The sequence below is a fragment of the Meleagris gallopavo genome, chromosome 5, assembly GCF_905368555.1.
Source record: "Meleagris gallopavo chromosome 5, MGAL_WU_HG_1.1, whole genome shotgun sequence".
NCBI lineage: Eukaryota > Metazoa > Chordata > Aves > Galliformes > Phasianidae > Meleagris > Meleagris gallopavo.
In genome coordinates, this window is record NC_139408.1 from 514102 (window position 1) to 531363 (window position 17262).

Here is a 17262-nt window from a genome sequence, read left to right on the forward strand (position 1 = left end):
GTCAGATTCAATTAAGGGGCAAAATAAAGCTCATCTAGAGGAAAGGCAAACTTGAATTAAGATATGTTTAATTGCACAGCCACCTGCCGAACCCAGTTCATTCAGAGGTCTGTTACAACAGGCACAGTCATTAGCAGCACAGGAAAGCTATTTTTCTTGCCCCCCCCAAAATACAAGCACAGAAAGCAGCAGGAAATAGTACTGGCCACATCAGAAGAAACAAAGGGTTTGTGTCACTAGTAGGATGGTACCCGGGTCGTAGCATGCTCTGTAATTGAAACAAAACAAAAGCCAGCAAAAGGAATGGAAAAAATATGGGGAAATGTGTCACACAACCCAAAATCTACGGGGAATTTTAAGAAGAATCAATGCATAAAACTTTCAAGAGGCTCAGGGAGAACAGTAACTGTTGCCAAAATGAAGAATTTCAGCTCAAGTTTGTTATTTCTTCCCTCCTCACGTGATTGAATATCAAGAAATGATTCCAGAAAAGTCTAGGCGTTTACTGAGAGGGAATTAAGAGTTAGATAAAGATCCCAAACAACACTTGTGTAAATGAAGCAGATGCCTCACGATAAGGCAACGAAGGATGAAAATGACAGACTAGCTGCACGCCAAATTCTTCCAAGCACTCTGATTTGTCAGCCTTTCAGAGGCAGAGACATTGCGAAAGGGAATCATTTCACTTCAAATCGGTGCATATGCTCTAGTGCAGTTGCCTTGGCTGCTCTCATTCTGAAAATAGAACGATAAGAACCTCCAAAGGAGATAGATACATCCCAATCAGCTGTGATCCTCTAGAGTCAGAGAGTTTGGTTACGTTACATTAGAAAGCCAACATTAAAGGACCCAAAACTGGCAAGATGAAACCCTTTCCATCCTAACTGATATTTTATCCCACCCAGCACAGGAGGTTTCCCAGAATATGTCATATCCTCAAGGTATCCCTATGTCAAAGCAGACTGCTACATCACTGCTACTGGACTCAACCTGCTTGTTAACTTATTTCATTTCTATTTGAGTCACTGCAGACAACTGCTCAGAAATTCTGAAAGGCTGGCTCTATCACCGAGCCACATCAGACAGCATGAAAAATGTGGCCCACACTTCTGTAGAATAAAGGAAGCAGTGTATCATAGCTTGATGCGGTTACATCCAAAAAACGCTTTGATTTTAGCTAAGTTAATAATACAGCAAAGCTTTCCTCCCCAGTACTTTGTTCCTACAGACACCTGATTTGCAGAGATCTCAATCAGATGAGCTACAAGGACTAGATGGAAAAAAAATTAAAAATTATGACAGCTTCTGCCTGGACAGAGAAAATTACGTAGTGTTATGAAAAGCTTCTGCTATCTTAAAAAGGAGTGAGGTCTTAGACTGAACTGCTTCCGAGAAGTTAGATCTATTTTTCAAGACAGCATCCAAATTGCTTGGAAGATGAGAATTGTTCCAGGTAGCATTCCTAGGGTCAGGAATGGAACGTTTCTTACACAAGGAAGTTTGACTCCTTGTGAATATTCATGTCATCTGTGCCTTCTTAGGCTGATGAGTTTCTAGTACAAACCTGGACTCAGCTACAAGACTTCTCAACTCAAGAGGTACAGAGCCATGCGTTTCATCAATAACTGCAGGAAAACAATATCCTTCCATCTCCTTCACATACTTTTTTTTTTTCTTTCCCCTCCAAAAAAAACAGGATTCACACCCACCCAAAGATGCCAAAGGCAAGGTTGCAAGGTCAAGCACTCGAAGTCTCTAGAAAAAAATGGCCTGTGTAACTTCTGCTGGATTGATTTTGTGAGGAGCTAGAGAAAGAAAAGATTTTACTATAGGCTGCTGTAATTCTTCAAGCACACGTGGATTCAGCCATTTGCTGAGTGTTAGGCCCAGGTAAAACAGCAGCTTAAAGTGCTGACATCCTGTTGTTCTCTTCCATGCCCTCTTTTGAATGTCTCAGAAAATGCCAGTAACTGACAGTAACGCTGTTGACCGATTCATTCACTTCACAATCCTCTATCATGTGCAACTGAGCACTGTTTGAAACAGGATTTCAGTCTAATTGTCCAAAGTAAAAGGAAGCCCAACTCATTACCTTTCAGACAGAAAACTTTCTATTAAAACATTAATTTGCAATACAAACACAGAAAAAGTAACTATCTTAATAAAAAAATGTATCGTTATTGTAATAAAACTAGGTAATTTGTTCTTGTTTTCTTCAGAACCAAGGCTCGGCCAACGAGTTCTCCTCATCCCCCAGATCATCAGGTGCTTAAGCCAAGCCTGTCAGCCTACAGTGGTTCTAAATTCTTCCCTCTCAGCCCTGACACACTGCATTTGGAGTCAATTTTGATACAAACCATACAGAGTTCATGTACTGAGGTAACATCCAGTGCTGTCATTTTTCTGTTTAACTAAATGTCAGCAAGAAACGGAATCTAAAATTGGTCTGTAACTATGGCAACTAATGAGCCATTCCAACATGGAGTCCCCACATCAAACATGTGACCGTCAAGGGATTCATTCCAGTTCTAAGATTCTGCTTTTCAAAGAAGAAAATATGCAGCTTCTTTTGCTGACATGTGTATTAGAGGTGGCAGCCTACAATCAGGCTAGAGCAGGTTTAGACAAACAGCGAAGACAAAAAACAGCTTCTTTCTTAAACTGGAAGCAAAAACAGCCAAAATATTCTACTGATGCTAATCACACCAGATAAATCTATTTCCTTCCAAAAAGAACAAAATGCCAGAGATAACAGCATTTGAAATCACAGTAGTGGGGAACAAAGCATAGCTCCGTGACAAAAAGTAAAGGTGCCTTGATTTTTGTTTTTCCATTTCTACTTCAAGAGGCATTTGGTGTGACACAACTCAAAGGTCAGAAACATCTGAACGTGCGTATGAGAACAAACATGAGGCCGGTTCTGTAATTCTGGTAAGGCCACTTCCTTGTCCATGACCTAATCTTCCTTCTTGTATTGGGGAACTCTCTTAAACAGTTATGCTTCCAGCTAAAAGTTCCAATCTTTTCCCAGGAAACCACATTTATCCGTCTCCATACTTTCTCCTGGAAACCACCAGGTGACCCTTTCTAGAGCCACAAAAATGAAGTCCCTCCAGAAGTCACCGGGGTCCCTATCACAAGGACAGCTCTGCACAAAAGGAGTTTCATGCACAGCTTCCTTCAAAGCCAGAATAACCAGATGGCAAGAGCTTATCTTTCTCCCATCTTGTGTATACGTTGCACTATTACTTTCTAAACCGGTAAATCCTTCTCTTGCGTTCTGCCATTGGAGTTCTAGATCTCACTGCCAGCATGCGGTAGGAACAAATGGCCAGCATCCCTGGAATAAATGGAGTATGGAGGTTTCCCTGTGATGCTAGAAATAATTCAGCTCTTTTGCTGCTCCAAACAAGAAAGACGTTAACCCCATGAAAAAAACATCATTATTCATACTTTTTTTTTTTTGGAAGAGAGAAGGTACTATTATGAAGGAAAGAAAGCAGTTATTAGTTTTCCAGTAGAAATTGAGAAGTACATAGTTATCGTTATCAAGTAAATTTGAAGCTAAAATGAAATTAAGATTTGAAACAAAGGGTCAGGATTGCCATGTATGACACGGAAAGGTTTCTTGAAAAACAAGTGTATGTTCTAGATAGAAATGCAGTACAGCCGAAGATGTTAGGTGTTAGTCAAGTTGTTAACAAGAAACTGGATACTCTTACCAATTTTCTTGGAAGATTTTAAACCTAACAAAAACAAGATAAAGAATACCATCAACTAAATTATTTCACCAACAATTGTAAACATTACCTGATGCTTTTTGGAATATTACCTTCCTGGGCTAAGAAAAAAAAAATAGTTAGTATTTCAGCTTTTAACTCTGGAAACCATAAATGTCATTGTCTTGTAAAGAAGACATATACTGGAAATAGTAAAAAAAAAAAACACAGAATAAGGCCTACAAATTTATGGTCCTTAAAAGTTAAAGCAATGAAAATTTTTTATCTTGGTTATGAAGGAACAATTCACTTTTAGATAGATCAGTAAGAATACCTATTGTTACAGGACTGGAGTACAGACATGTCTATCATAAAAAAGCACTGCAATAAAGACACATGAACAAAAAACGAACAACTTCTTTGTGTGAATTGGTAAACCTGCATGAATCTCAGTAAAGCTGATTGAAAAAGAGAGTACTATATTTACACCAATTATATAGTTCCCCAAAGACGCAGTGCTCTGTGATACACGTATAGAAAGAAACGAGGTCACTCAAAAAAGCAGAATGATTTTGCTGTACAGAACAAGGGCCATCTCTGGTGCTGTGTATCTGTCACTACAGTGCGCTGTGTTTCTTTGCATGGCACTTTTGTATGACTAAGATGCCATGACAAAAAGATGGCATAATGTCACAGCAGGACTGCCGTTAGAACGCCCCACAGAGGCTGCTCAGGTGACTTACTGGAGAAAGCAAACCTACACTAAGATTTTTTTCTTAATCCGAGTCCTCACTTCCACACATATATTTCTAATAAAGAATAATTACAAATTCCTGCTACTGACAGAATCTAATGAGGCCAAATCCAATTTTACTTCTTCCCTTTAAGGGGAAGCGATCAACTGGTTCAAGCACAAGTGTTTTCTATTCGCATGGAGAATATAGCTATAGAAGTAAAGTTGTAACTCAGAAAAAATAAACAGAGATTGACAAAGAAAAGCAAGGAAGAAAGGGGATTGGACACAGCTCTCAGCCAATGTTCCTGATACATCTCAAGTCACAAATCACCACTGCCAACCAAGGGCTTGCAAAAAAACATCCAGCACAGTGTTCTAAGAGCATCAGGAAACACCGTCATTAAGTGCTAGTAACAAAAAACTACGATGTGGAGGATTAGAGATGGGAAGTTAAAGCTCTGAACATCTTACACTTTTCTAATTAATTTTTACCTATTTAATTAATTGTTATCAGTGCAGTAATGGAAATGAACAGCCTATACAGGATAAAAACTGTAAATCCAGTCCATCTACTAAGCATCATTGCGGGTATATCAGCTTGCTGGTTTAAAAACAAACATAAAAATAAACAAACAATCACAGAAAACTTGCAACGGCCCATGCATAGGAAGTAAGCAGCAGACCGCTTTGTGTGAAAGCGAGAAATAACTGTCAGCAGCAACACAGCTGCCAAAAGAAAACACCTGAAGGACAGCTAAAGGTACAGGAAGATGGCTGTGACACGTCCAGCGCCGCTGCGGGTACCACGACGGGCGGCTGCGGGCAGCTCTCACCAGCAAACACTTCTCACCGTTTCTTTTCCTGCCCTCGTCTTTTGTCACTTTTTGCGGTGCCACGACTTTCTGCGGGGAGCTCCGGCTGGAGCTGGGCTTTCCCGACTCGTTGCTGATGATGGAGCCGTTCTGGCTCGGGGACCGGCTGCAAGTAACCATAGCAACAAGGGAGGCTGTAAGTTCTTCACAAACCTCGTTTCAAGGTTATTTCATCAACACAGTTTGCGCCACTGAGTTTTCAGGTCTGATTTTGTACCAAAACGGTACAGAATATAAACGGCATGCACAAATAGGAAAATCAGGAACAGACTGATGGCAGGAGGGCACTGCTCCTCAATTAGTTCAGGGCTGATAGGCATCTTAAGCCACACCAAAAGCAGGCGCCTCTCACGCACAACCCCCACAATGACAGAAGCAGCACTGCAGAGGACAGAAATCCTTGTGATTAATTCTGTGTCTTTATACAGCTAAAACAAACAAGACTCTTGCTGTTATAAACACAGCTCAAATAATTTCTTCATTATTTAGCTTGCACCAGCACACAACTATTTTCTCAGCCACAACGCAAAACCCGCTAATTCCCTTACCTCCTTTTTACCTCTTTGCACTTAACACAGTTTAACCAGCACCATTATCTGCTGAAACTCCTACGAAAACTTGCTCTGTGTGCAGGCATTGCATCTCCTTACACTAAAACTGCCCCACACAGGCTGAGGAGGGAGGGCACAGCAGCCCCCATCAGTGCTGGCTCTCAGCAAGGAGCAACCCTCAGAACACACAGTGTACACCTCTCCCTCTGGGTGCTTTGGGATCAAATCTCAGCTGAAGTGCTCTTCTTTTGGAGGCAGGCAGATGACTCGGTCTTAATGCACAAGTCAAGAAACACAGGCCAAGGTAGAAAATATCATATTTGGTGCTATTCCAAATCGATGCATTATGTCAAATTATTCCTAGAGGTGAAACTTACCATCTATGAGACCTGCACAGTTACATGTGCACCCATCTACAGTTAAACGCTCCAGATCATCACGGCTGGTCAAAGGACAATTTAAACAGGCTGCATCTAAGGAAAAAACTAGTCGCAAGGACTTATGTTTACAGAGAAATCCAACTAATTCTACTGCTGTCAAACTAGCTTTATGCCCAGAAAAAGCTATCAAAACAAAAATACCGTGAAGATCAACCCGTTACTGCCATACTGTACTGCCAGCATGAAACATACATTTACCTCTTCTTCTGACTGTCCTAGCCATGTAAGTAAAGAGCGTTGGCTGTACTCAGAATGGGACGGGACAAGTATGAGGAACTAATTCCTTGGGACTCTGTTTGGATGACAGCCTGAGCGGAATGACATTAACACCAGCTCTCCTCAGCTCCATGACTTCAGGAAAACTCAGCACGCACTCTACATCATCTCAGCTTGAGGATTTTCTTGTCAAGTTCTACTGAGAATAAACATTCTTGAAAAGAATTTCTCCCCTGTAAGTCTCCCTGTTCCTGCTAATGAAGAGTCCCAGTATTTACATTATTCCAGGGACAGATCAATAGCTGAAGAGATGATGATCTACTTGGGAACGATGAAGAAAAACAAGTATAGATAGCTTGCACAATTATTTCTGCTCCCACTAAGGTAAATATTCATCTTTTTAAAGCAATCATTACACTTATTATCTGTGAAGCTTCCTTCATGACAATATGAGAAGATATTCTGATCAGTTACCAGCCACTTCATGGCAGTTTGATTTAAATTGACCTTTCCAGACTGCAAAGTAACCAGAATGAAAGAGCAAATACATAAAGGTCAAGAAATATTTCTTCAACTTAAGAAATCATTAAATTCCATCCCCAGACACAACTCAAGAATGAAAAGAGACTGCATTTCTGTATGTTCTCACTTACTCAAGTTATCACCCTGAAGGAGGTAAAATTAACTCTGCAGAACCATCACAGGTTCAGTACAATTCTGTAATGAGTGTAACTTTCCCAGTGAATTCCTGAGTGAAGATTGCTAATCCATATTTGCTTAAAAAAAAAAAAAAAGGGCAGATTAAGTAGAAGGGGGGATTTCTACACCCATTCCAAGGACTGAGTTAAGGCTCCTAGTCACTTCTTTAAGACTATTAAGTAATAGGACAGGTTTACCTGTGTGTCAAAATGGCTCTGGATAAGTTGAACTAACATTTTAAAGAACATCTTCTGCAAAGGTTTATCTGTGATAGCACAGCACCAGGAACTGCAGCCAGTATAAGTGGTGATCTTTCATTCAGTTTCACTGAGGATGATTCAGGGTAGGCCTTACATAAAAGTTCCTACTGGTAAAGGCAGTGAAGAACAGATTCCTTGAGGATTCCACCATTGGAGGACTTAAAATTTCAGGCAGAGGTACCGTTGACCATACAGTGGAGTAGAGCTAGTTGGGCTCCTGGAGGAAAGCTTCTAATATATGTTCAACCCTGAAAACTTACTTTTGAAAGACTGTACAACTGAGAAACTTTACTTTAGAAACTGATGTCATCTAGTCTGTTCTTACACACTCTACAAAGTTATGTCCTGCTACAGATACTCTGAATCCAGCTATCTTGCTTTAATGAAGTAAATCTGTGGATGCTTAGTGTTCGCTCTCCAACTGATGGACAGATGCAGCCTGCCAGTAGTGCTAAAGCAATTTACAGTCACAGAAGACTTGTCTTTTGCTTTATTTGAGGAATGACTCGTGTTCATCCTCCAGAGTCAATGTTTATTTTAGGTTTATCTCTTGCAGAAGGCCAACAAGTACAAGACAAGCACTTCGCATTTAACTCCTTTACTCATGTACAATCTGTGAAGACTCTTCACTTTGGTTTATCTTTCATTTTGCAGCCAACTTACACACCCAGTACAGACTAATGTTATGCCAAGAATATCTCACGGAGGAATCATCTGCCACACATGGTGCATGGGTACCAAACCCTTCAATTTTTCCTAAGCCATGGCAACACGTACCCCATTCACCCTTCAGCAAACACGCACGACTCCATACCTTTTCCTTGTTTCATTGGATTGGGCTGTTTTAATGGTGCTCCCATCCTGAGTGATTTCTCTCTCCTGGGAGGCAGGAGCGTCTCTGACTGGAAGTGGAAGTACAACAGTCTCTTGAGTTACTGGTAAAACTTCATCTTCAGCTCCCTGCTGACCTAAATGTTGCTTGGCATAGTCAAAGCCTTGTACTGGCTGCAAAAACAAGTGGAAGAAAAAAATTTCCAGAGCGTGTCATATGTTAAACACAAAATTTCCATTGGAATATACAATTTTCCACTACTCCTTTACTTCTTTAATTAAGTAAGCTAGAGGTAAAAGCGGGTAGATTGCAATACCAATGTCCAACAACACCATTTTTCTGATGATATCTCCATTACACATACTTTAAACGTGATCAGTTAGTACTGAACTTGGCTAACCTTCCTTCCCCTGTCTGAACACCTCCAGTAATTCCTTTGACAGACAATGCAAAAGTGAATATAAAAAAAATATATAAAAAAGGAGGAAAGCAAGGCCACATAGAAAACAAAACTTTCTCCATGACAAAATCTCATGTTTGCAAAGGAGGAAGGAGTAATTTATTCCAGATGAAATGAAAGCAAAAAAAGGCACAAATGAAAGTTTCATGGGCAAAATTCCACCCCCTCCCCCAAAATTATTCTTCTCAGAATAATGTAATCACATCCCCTTTGGCTTTCAAGTTGCCTACTGGGAAGGCTCTCATTTATTTTACTTGTTTCTCTTGGAAAGTGGCATTTGCAAGAGGCTTACAGCCCTAGCAGCCAAGTGCTGTGCACCCAGCCTGAAGCCACGGCTGTGCTTTCCCTGCTGCCTCTGCAAGCAAAAAGCAGAAATGACAACGCATCCAGGGTAAAGTAGCCAGTGAAAGGTGGATTTTCCCAACGGAGAAATTTAATAATTCAACCAAAACTTAACTTTCAAAAATGCATTCCCTATCGGGAAGAGAACAACCACTCGGACGTTTCTGGCCAGCTCTGGGAAAAATAGGTAACATATAAAATTGTTCTTGCTGCATTTAACTGAGTTAATTTGTCCCAGAAATGTGCATTCTTCCTGAAGTACAAAGACTACTTGTAGAATGCTAAAAAAAACATCAAAAAAGAATTCCGAAGATCGGTAAGGCTGATTTTAACCCTCAAGCTTACTTTAAGGAACACATCAAAATTAGTTATTTAAAACCAAGTGGTTCCTCTCGGGATCCTGTGCGGCTTCCACTGAGTGTTTTCACTCTAGAATAAAATCAGACTGATAAAAAAATCTGCTGATTTGTGCAGAGGAAAAGAATGAGCTATAAAAAACCATTTCTCTTGTTCTGTCCCTTCCTGAATCTGGGCTATCTCTAAAAATACAGATAAATTTCATAGGCAATTTCAGTCTGAGAATGAAAAGCTGTGTTCTTAAAAAAAAAAAAAAACAAATTGTCTGTGGGATTGTGTCTCTTGCTTAAACCAAGGCTGATGATTTCTAATGTGCTCAAATACTTCAGAATTCATCAGATAAACAGCTCCAGTGTATGAAGGAAATACTAATTGGGCTAACTCTGGTCTGGGGAGCAGACGTCTCCACGCACTGGCACGACAGACCTTGCAGTGTATCAGAGGAAAGCCAATTCACCATTACTACCCCATGGCAAATCATGATGCTACCACCCCTGACAGCCTTCTGCTTGCCCTCTTCTGAAGGCAAGGGACCATAAAAGCAGCCACTAGCAACCAAGAGAGGAAAAGAATGAGAAAAGGAAGTAGGAGCTGTGCAAAGACAATTAGGGTGAACTACTGCACACCATCCCAGACAGTAATACTTTCAATCGATAAAATGCTTTTCAGCCTTATAATCTATATTAAGCATTAGTCAAAACTATCCCAGTTATTCCGCAAAAATAGGCGAGAAAAGAAAAAGTATGATTAAATCAGGCATTTCCCCACACTGATCAAAGAATAGAAGATACAACTTTTAATTCATTTCTTACTTTAAATCAATAAAATACAACAGAAGAGATAGAACATGAGAGTTTTCACAGGACTCTAGAGAGTCCCAGCTTGTATGTGCCAAAGGAACGAAGTAAAGATGATTTAATCTAAATTCTACTCACCACCATGTCTGGTAACAAACTGCATTAAGGAAGAGCTGAAAAAGCCATCCTCATCAGCGGACATATTGCGTTAAATAAAATTTGATTTTGGAACCCTGCTCTGAGAAAGTCCACAGGAACAGATGGCTTTACCACCCCTGAAGGCAACTGGCAAGACTGAATCACGATCAGGCAGTGCTAAGGCACAGCAAGGATAGGTGTCCAATATGGCCACAGAACTCAGAGACACTGACGGAGGGCAATTTGAATATTGATTTTGAAGCAAGACATGATTAGATGATTAAATTACATTGCCTGGGAAAGGGCAGAACGAACATAGAGAAGTGTTACTGGGACATTTTTCCTTGTAGTGATTATGAAAGACACTGATATTTAAATATAGAACAAAGAAGGAACAAAGAGAAGAAAGGGTGTTTATTCCCTTCTTCTGCATATATACCCACAAACACAGGCAGTGTCTCAGGTTTCTTTTTTCCATGCCCTTTACCAAATTGATAGTGGCTGTTTTCTCACGGCCTACGCTATTTGTTTTTGCTAGTGGGTCTTAGACTGCAGATCTTATCTCTGTTTACATTCAAGCTTATACTGTCATGCACTAAAAGAAAGGAACAATTTCACATTACAGCCTTTAGAAAAAGCATGCTGTGAATTCAGAAGCAAGAGAGGTAAAAGCTCACATCTGCCCAAAACCTCAAAGTAAAATCAAGCATCTCAAAACAAAAGCAGCGTTTCAAGAACGTTAAGATAAATTCCATTTAGAATTTCACCTATTTTAGTTTTTCTACTTTTTTTTTTTTTTCTTTTTTTTTAATTAGTTTTACAACTGGGAAAATGATAAACTGGGTAAGAAAAAAGTAACATTGCTACTTCCCTGCAACTTAGTCCTGATGTCACCGGCTCCTCAGCCAATTCAGAATGGCAACAAAACAACACAGTTCATAAGGCACTATAAAATATACGGTACAAGAAAGGTCGTTTTTAAAACCCTACTTATTCAGTTGGCAGTCTGTGAGAACAACAAAGTCATTTCTAAATTACCAGGCAGAGGCAGCAATCCTGCTGTTACATCGTACCCCACTCTGCAGAAGGATATTTAAGCTGGGCGTTTCATTTCTCCTCCGTGCTGTGCTCAGGCATCCTACCCGCTGCCATGGGACGAGCGAGTCCCCACGGGCTGTGGCAGGCAGCTCTGCTCAGAGAAAAGCTGCAGCATCACTCTGCTTGCAGCAGCAGCAGGACTGCAGTGATGAACAGGCTGCTCTGCCAGCTTCCTTGGTACAAGGGAGCACCGCTCAGAAACAGCAGCTGAAGCCCAAGGCTGTAAGCATCCCATGACTTTCTCCTCACATTCAAAAGGTACCAGAAACATCCCAACGATAAAGAAGCAAATCTCAGGCTTGCACAAACGAAATATTAAAGCTGTTCCTTAAATTTAAAATCACTCTGCTGCGACCCCACGTGCAGATGAGATGCAGCATTAATCAAGCAGCCTCAGGCCCTTTTCTAAGCAATGAAATATCACACAGAACCATAGAACGGTTTGGGTTGGAAGGAACCTTTAATATCATGTAGTTCCCAACTTCTGCTGTAGGCAAGGACACCTCCCTCTAAACCAGGTTGCTCACAGCCCCATCCAACCTGGTCTTGAGTGCTTCCAGGCAGGGAGCATCCACAACCTCTCTGGGCAACCTGTTCCAGTGTCTCACCACCCTCACAGTAAAGAATTTCTTCCTACATATTCATTTAAAATGTGATGTAGACATGACATCATCAGCTACTTGTACTGCCAAACTGCAGTGAATTCAGCAGTTACAGTTTAGGCGATTATTGTTATTTCTGAGGTCACCAACGCTGGAATTAACAATAAAAATCAAACCGTTCTTTCAAAATTATCTTTTAACATTATCGTTCTAAAATACATTCCCTAGTCCTATTGTAAGTGAAGATGCGGTAATCAGGAAAGACAAAAGCAGTCCATTTCCATCCTATTGCTGGATTTGTACTTTATGGTCAATACAGCAACGTATACCCCAAACTAGGCCTGGCTGAACCTTTACGATGGTACGGTCTTTGTGAAACTAAGCACACATCTATTTAGCTTTCATTTTTTCAAATTAGCTTTCTATTTAGCGAACTAAATTATATTTATTTCATTGAGTAACAAACTGAGGAAGCTTCTACACTAGCACTGCAGTTTGGATCAGGAGTGCACCTTTGAAGTAAATCTCCAAGTTACCTTCACTGACCACACTTTGATTCACATCATACCACAATCTCAAGGCTCACAAACCTTCTTTCAGATGAAAGAAAAATAAGAAATGCACTCTAGAAGCAGGCGTTGCACTGAAGTTACAAATGTGAGCAAATGTGCAAGAAAATCATTTGAAATGTGTGTTGGGTGGATGCCGGCAGCTCAGCACCAATTGTTTTGTTCTACAGAGCTGACTCCTTTTTGACCACACTGACTGCTGGTGTAAACACAGACCAAGGAATAGGTTTCCACCTTATCACCTATATCGTAGCCTTATTAAACCTGTTTTCTTGGAGAAGTCAAAATTGCAAACTCTTTTTCTTTTTGGCATGGTAACTGTGGAATATTAAACTAAGTTCTTTTTCTGTTGCAGTTCCAACCAGCAATCTTCTTCCTAAATAGTAACTTCACTCAGCTGTAACGTATCCCATAATGATGACAGTTCAAAACTATGTACAAATTAGTCTCCCTTTGTACTCCAGCTGGGACCTGAGATTACACATAGGAATTAAGTTGTGCATAATATTCACAGTAGCCCCTAATCAATCATGGTCTGTATTTTACACATTTCAGTGGGACTTTACGCGACATTGCAGTGATATTCATTTTTTGTGCGTGTTTGAATATCACTTGTTTCAGTTTTCCAGATCTAGTCTTAATGCTACTTAGGTTCTAACAGGTAAATAGATAGGCATATTGGGAATCAAATGACAATGTATTTTAAGTATCACTTCTGATACAGCTGACACCAGCTGTACCCATTCTGCAGTTGTGCTAAGATGAGGAGAAAGGACCTGTCATACACATCACACCTTCCTTCAGCTCTCACCCCAATCTACAATCGTACAGCAAGGCAGAAATCACAATAATCCTGCTGTCTGTAGCTTCAATAAACCAAAGGATCCATCAAGTACACCTAGCAGAGAATCAGAGTAAAAACTCCAGAAAGCAAAGAGACATCTTGGATTTGCAGATCAGTCACTCACTTTAGTTCTTTGAGGCAGGTTCATCATGGTATCCGGTTTGAAGTCGCTCTTGTTTTTTCTGCACAGAACTGCTGTAATGATAATGATGATAACTGTAACCACAGCAATGGGAGCCAGCACCGCTGCAATGATCCACAGGTTGTTGGGTGGGTTCTTCACCACAGCTACAGAAAATTGCAAACCAACATTGGTAAGTTTCACTGCATCAATAAAAGATGCAAATTGCTTCCTAAAGCGCTTTCAACTGCCTCAATATAACAATTAGCATAAAAAAGATTGTTAGTACCTATTTACACCTTTATATTTCTTAAGTAAAAATAAAAGAATCAGCAACACTGTTCAACTCACATACATGGCAGCAAAAGCTGCCATTAGCTCCCAAGCCATGCTAGATGATGTTAGATATCATTCAAATAATCATTTACGTATTTTTTTTTTTTAAAGAAGAGATTTAAATAATACATCCTCTACTTTTCAAAACACAACCAACTTATAAAAGATTGTATGTGCTGAAAGCATATGCACAGAGTTCATGCCTTAATGGCTCTACAACAGTAAATCGGCTCAGCTTTTTCCAAGACAACGAAGCTTAACATGCTGAAAGTCATTACTGACACCAGCGGGACAATAACAAAATGCTTCTCTTGTGCTCTAGGAATATTTTGTCATAGTTAAGATCACAATTAATCCATCATTTCTGAAGGAAAATTGCTAAGGACAGAAAAAGCTATTTGCAGATATATTAATAATGACACGAGGAAGAGGATACATTTCAGAAATGGAGAGGTACTTAAATGCTTTTAGATTCCATTTCCCCAGAATAAAGTCTTTTAGTATGCATGCTCAACTCGGACTCACATAAGAGAACCTCCTGCTACATAAACCCGTTACCATTACTTTTCTTCCTTGAAAAACACCAGATAATCTCCTTATGATTCTGCATTTTCCTCCAGTGAAATATTTTGTGGACTTCCACGTGCTTTCTCTATTTATTTTCCTGTGCCACTGTTGGCTGGCATGGATAGGCAATTGTGAACATATCGATGTAAAATAGCCTTTTCTATTTCCTTGGGGTCTAATGCTTTCAAATGTCATTGAGCTTATTAGCTGTCAGAGGCACACAGCGTATTTCAGGATCAGACTGAGTGCACACCATAATGCTCTGGCTCTGCAGCAGTTATGAAAGCCAGCTGAAAGCGTGTTTAAAGGCTGAGCCCCTTTTTCCTTGCATTTCTGCACCTTCTTGCAGAGCCAATGCAGTTTGCTAGGCTGAGCAGGAATAGCACCATTATGTACCCACTAGTAACAGTACGCCTACAGACTGCAAAAAGCCAGGCTGAACCCCAGGAGTAAGTAACCTTTCAAGGTTCACTTCTCAATGAGCTTGTATAATTCTAAATTAATGAGTCTGAACACGTATTTTGGGAATGAAAGGGCTGTGGGGAAGGAAGGAAAATCTGAATTTTATCAGAAAATAATGTTTAGCAGAGCTGTTCTGTGGGCAGAGAACTACTGAAGTACAATTATGATTTGTGGAGGATGCAGAAGAAACCATGACATTGTGACAAATAGGACTAACATTTCAGAGTCCTGGTTTTAAATCCTGAATTCAGTTATTGTCTTCAACGTTACCATCAATAAGTCAATCTGTTGCTTATGCAAATTCAAGAGGATTTTGGAGCAAGCTTTCATTTTGCTGTAACTCAGTCCCTCACCTATGAAACAGGAACTTTTTTTTTTTGTTATTATTCATCTGTCCAGCCAGACTATGAGCTCCTTGGGGTAGTTAACTTTTCTTACTGCATTTTGGTACAGACCTTTTCAAACTGCTTTAACACAAATTATGAGTAGAAACAAAATGCAGATAAAGTATTTTCCTTGGAACACAAAGGCTGACTGTGAGCTCTGTGTCTAAAATGAGACAAACCGATTCCTTAATCAAGTATAAAGACAGTTCTACCTCCTACATTTTATGCACTCTGGTTTTGTAATCTCAGTTACCCAAGGTCATCATTTCCACTTCTGTACGTTTTCTTTACAATACTGTATGCACATTTCACTTTTATGAAAATCCATATATGAATGAGGCTGCCTTATCAAATCACAGAAGTACGAAGTTAGATCATCTGTGGCAGCTGCTACATCATTACCAAAGTATCCATACAAGTAACAAAACTCCACAGAGTCATAAAGCTGCTATACGTTCCCTACAGCTGCTATAGCAAAAACAAAGCTGCTAGACATTCTCACTGCAAACAAAATAGTTTAGATTTTTAAATACTAGGCTTTATGGAGACAGGAATGGAAATGTGCAATTTTAGTCTCATAAAAGTCAATAACAGAGGATGATCAAATCAAGGGTCAGGTACAGTATATAGTTCATTCCCTGGAAATGACAGCATACTTCAGCCTTCTAACTCAATCATATCTTTATGGATGATACATCAATTACTTGTTATAGTGGCTCCCTCTTTTCCTATCTCCATTACGTGTAATTATTTCAGTACCACTGCTTCTTCAGGCAGAGAGATGGCTGAAGTAATGGCCCCAGAAAGTCCCATTTTATCTGCTGTTTAGCCAGTTAGGAGATCAGGTATGGAGACACACTCTGTAAGTTCAATGCCACCTGGACCAACACCTCAGGTAATTGAAGAGATTCAATTAGTTTAAGGCATCTATTCATACAGTAAGTTGTCATTAAAAAGAAAAAAAAAAAAAGAGAGATTAACAGAGAGAAACTTGAAAATGACTCTTACGATCAGCTTGAACTTGAATCACATAACCCAGTGTCAGGGCCATCCGCTGGGAGTCAACAGTACTCAAAATTTTGGCAGCTGCGGTGCCCAGCAAAGGTTTCCCATTGTACAAAGTATAGTATGTCAGTTCAGCTGGCTCCTTGGGTCCCGGAATTCGTTGGATTTTTACCATCTTTCAGAAAAACAACAAAGTGAGAGAAAGAAATAAACCCTACTTGTAACGTATCACTGCAAAGCCAGCATGAAGTTAACTGAAGGCAGTGCACGCAGATTGTCAGATCTGGTATACGCATAAGCTGAAGGCAAATATTACAGGAGGAGCAGGGTTTCCCCTCCATGCTACCATCTAGTAGGATTAGTGAGCACTAACTGCCTTCATGAAAATCCTTAAGCATAACCCTATCGCAAAGCAAAGGCATCAGTAAAAAGGAAAGGTTCAAATGCTTGGACATTGCAGTCCTCCGTAAAGAGGGAATTCTTAAAATCTGTCCTAATGTTGAAAACCACACTTCACTAACACATTGCAGCTGAAAATACCCCTCACATTTTACTGCCACATTCACTATTTTTGATCCTGGGCTAACAATAACAACTGTGCTTTCTCATTATTATTCAGGAAAACACCAGCAGAATTTTGAAATTGAACCTTTTCATTTCATGAGAGTAGAGCAAGTGCTAAACACCTCAAATGACGAGAGCAGAAAGGAATTTTGTGATGCTTCTCTATTATATAATAAACTATTATATGTCATATTTTCATGGAAAATGTTGCAGAAGTTGACATGTTCACTATGTAAAAAAAACACACTCCTTTTTCAAATTCTTTCAGTGAAAAAATACACCGAACGGT

General features: G+C 39.9%; 1 protein-coding gene across 1 annotated transcript in view; it reads right to left on the minus strand.

Annotated features, from left to right (window-relative positions):
* Positions 1 to 17262, minus strand: part of KIAA1549L (KIAA1549 like) — a 103926-nt gene that overhangs the window by 33323 nt on the left and 53341 nt on the right. Inside the window, 4 exon segments of the mRNA XM_085223840.1 lie at positions 5306 to 5433; positions 8308 to 8498; positions 13657 to 13820; positions 16413 to 16584. Of these exon segments, the coding sequence (XP_085079966.1) occupies positions 5306 to 5433; positions 8308 to 8498; positions 13657 to 13820; positions 16413 to 16584 (655 nt within the window).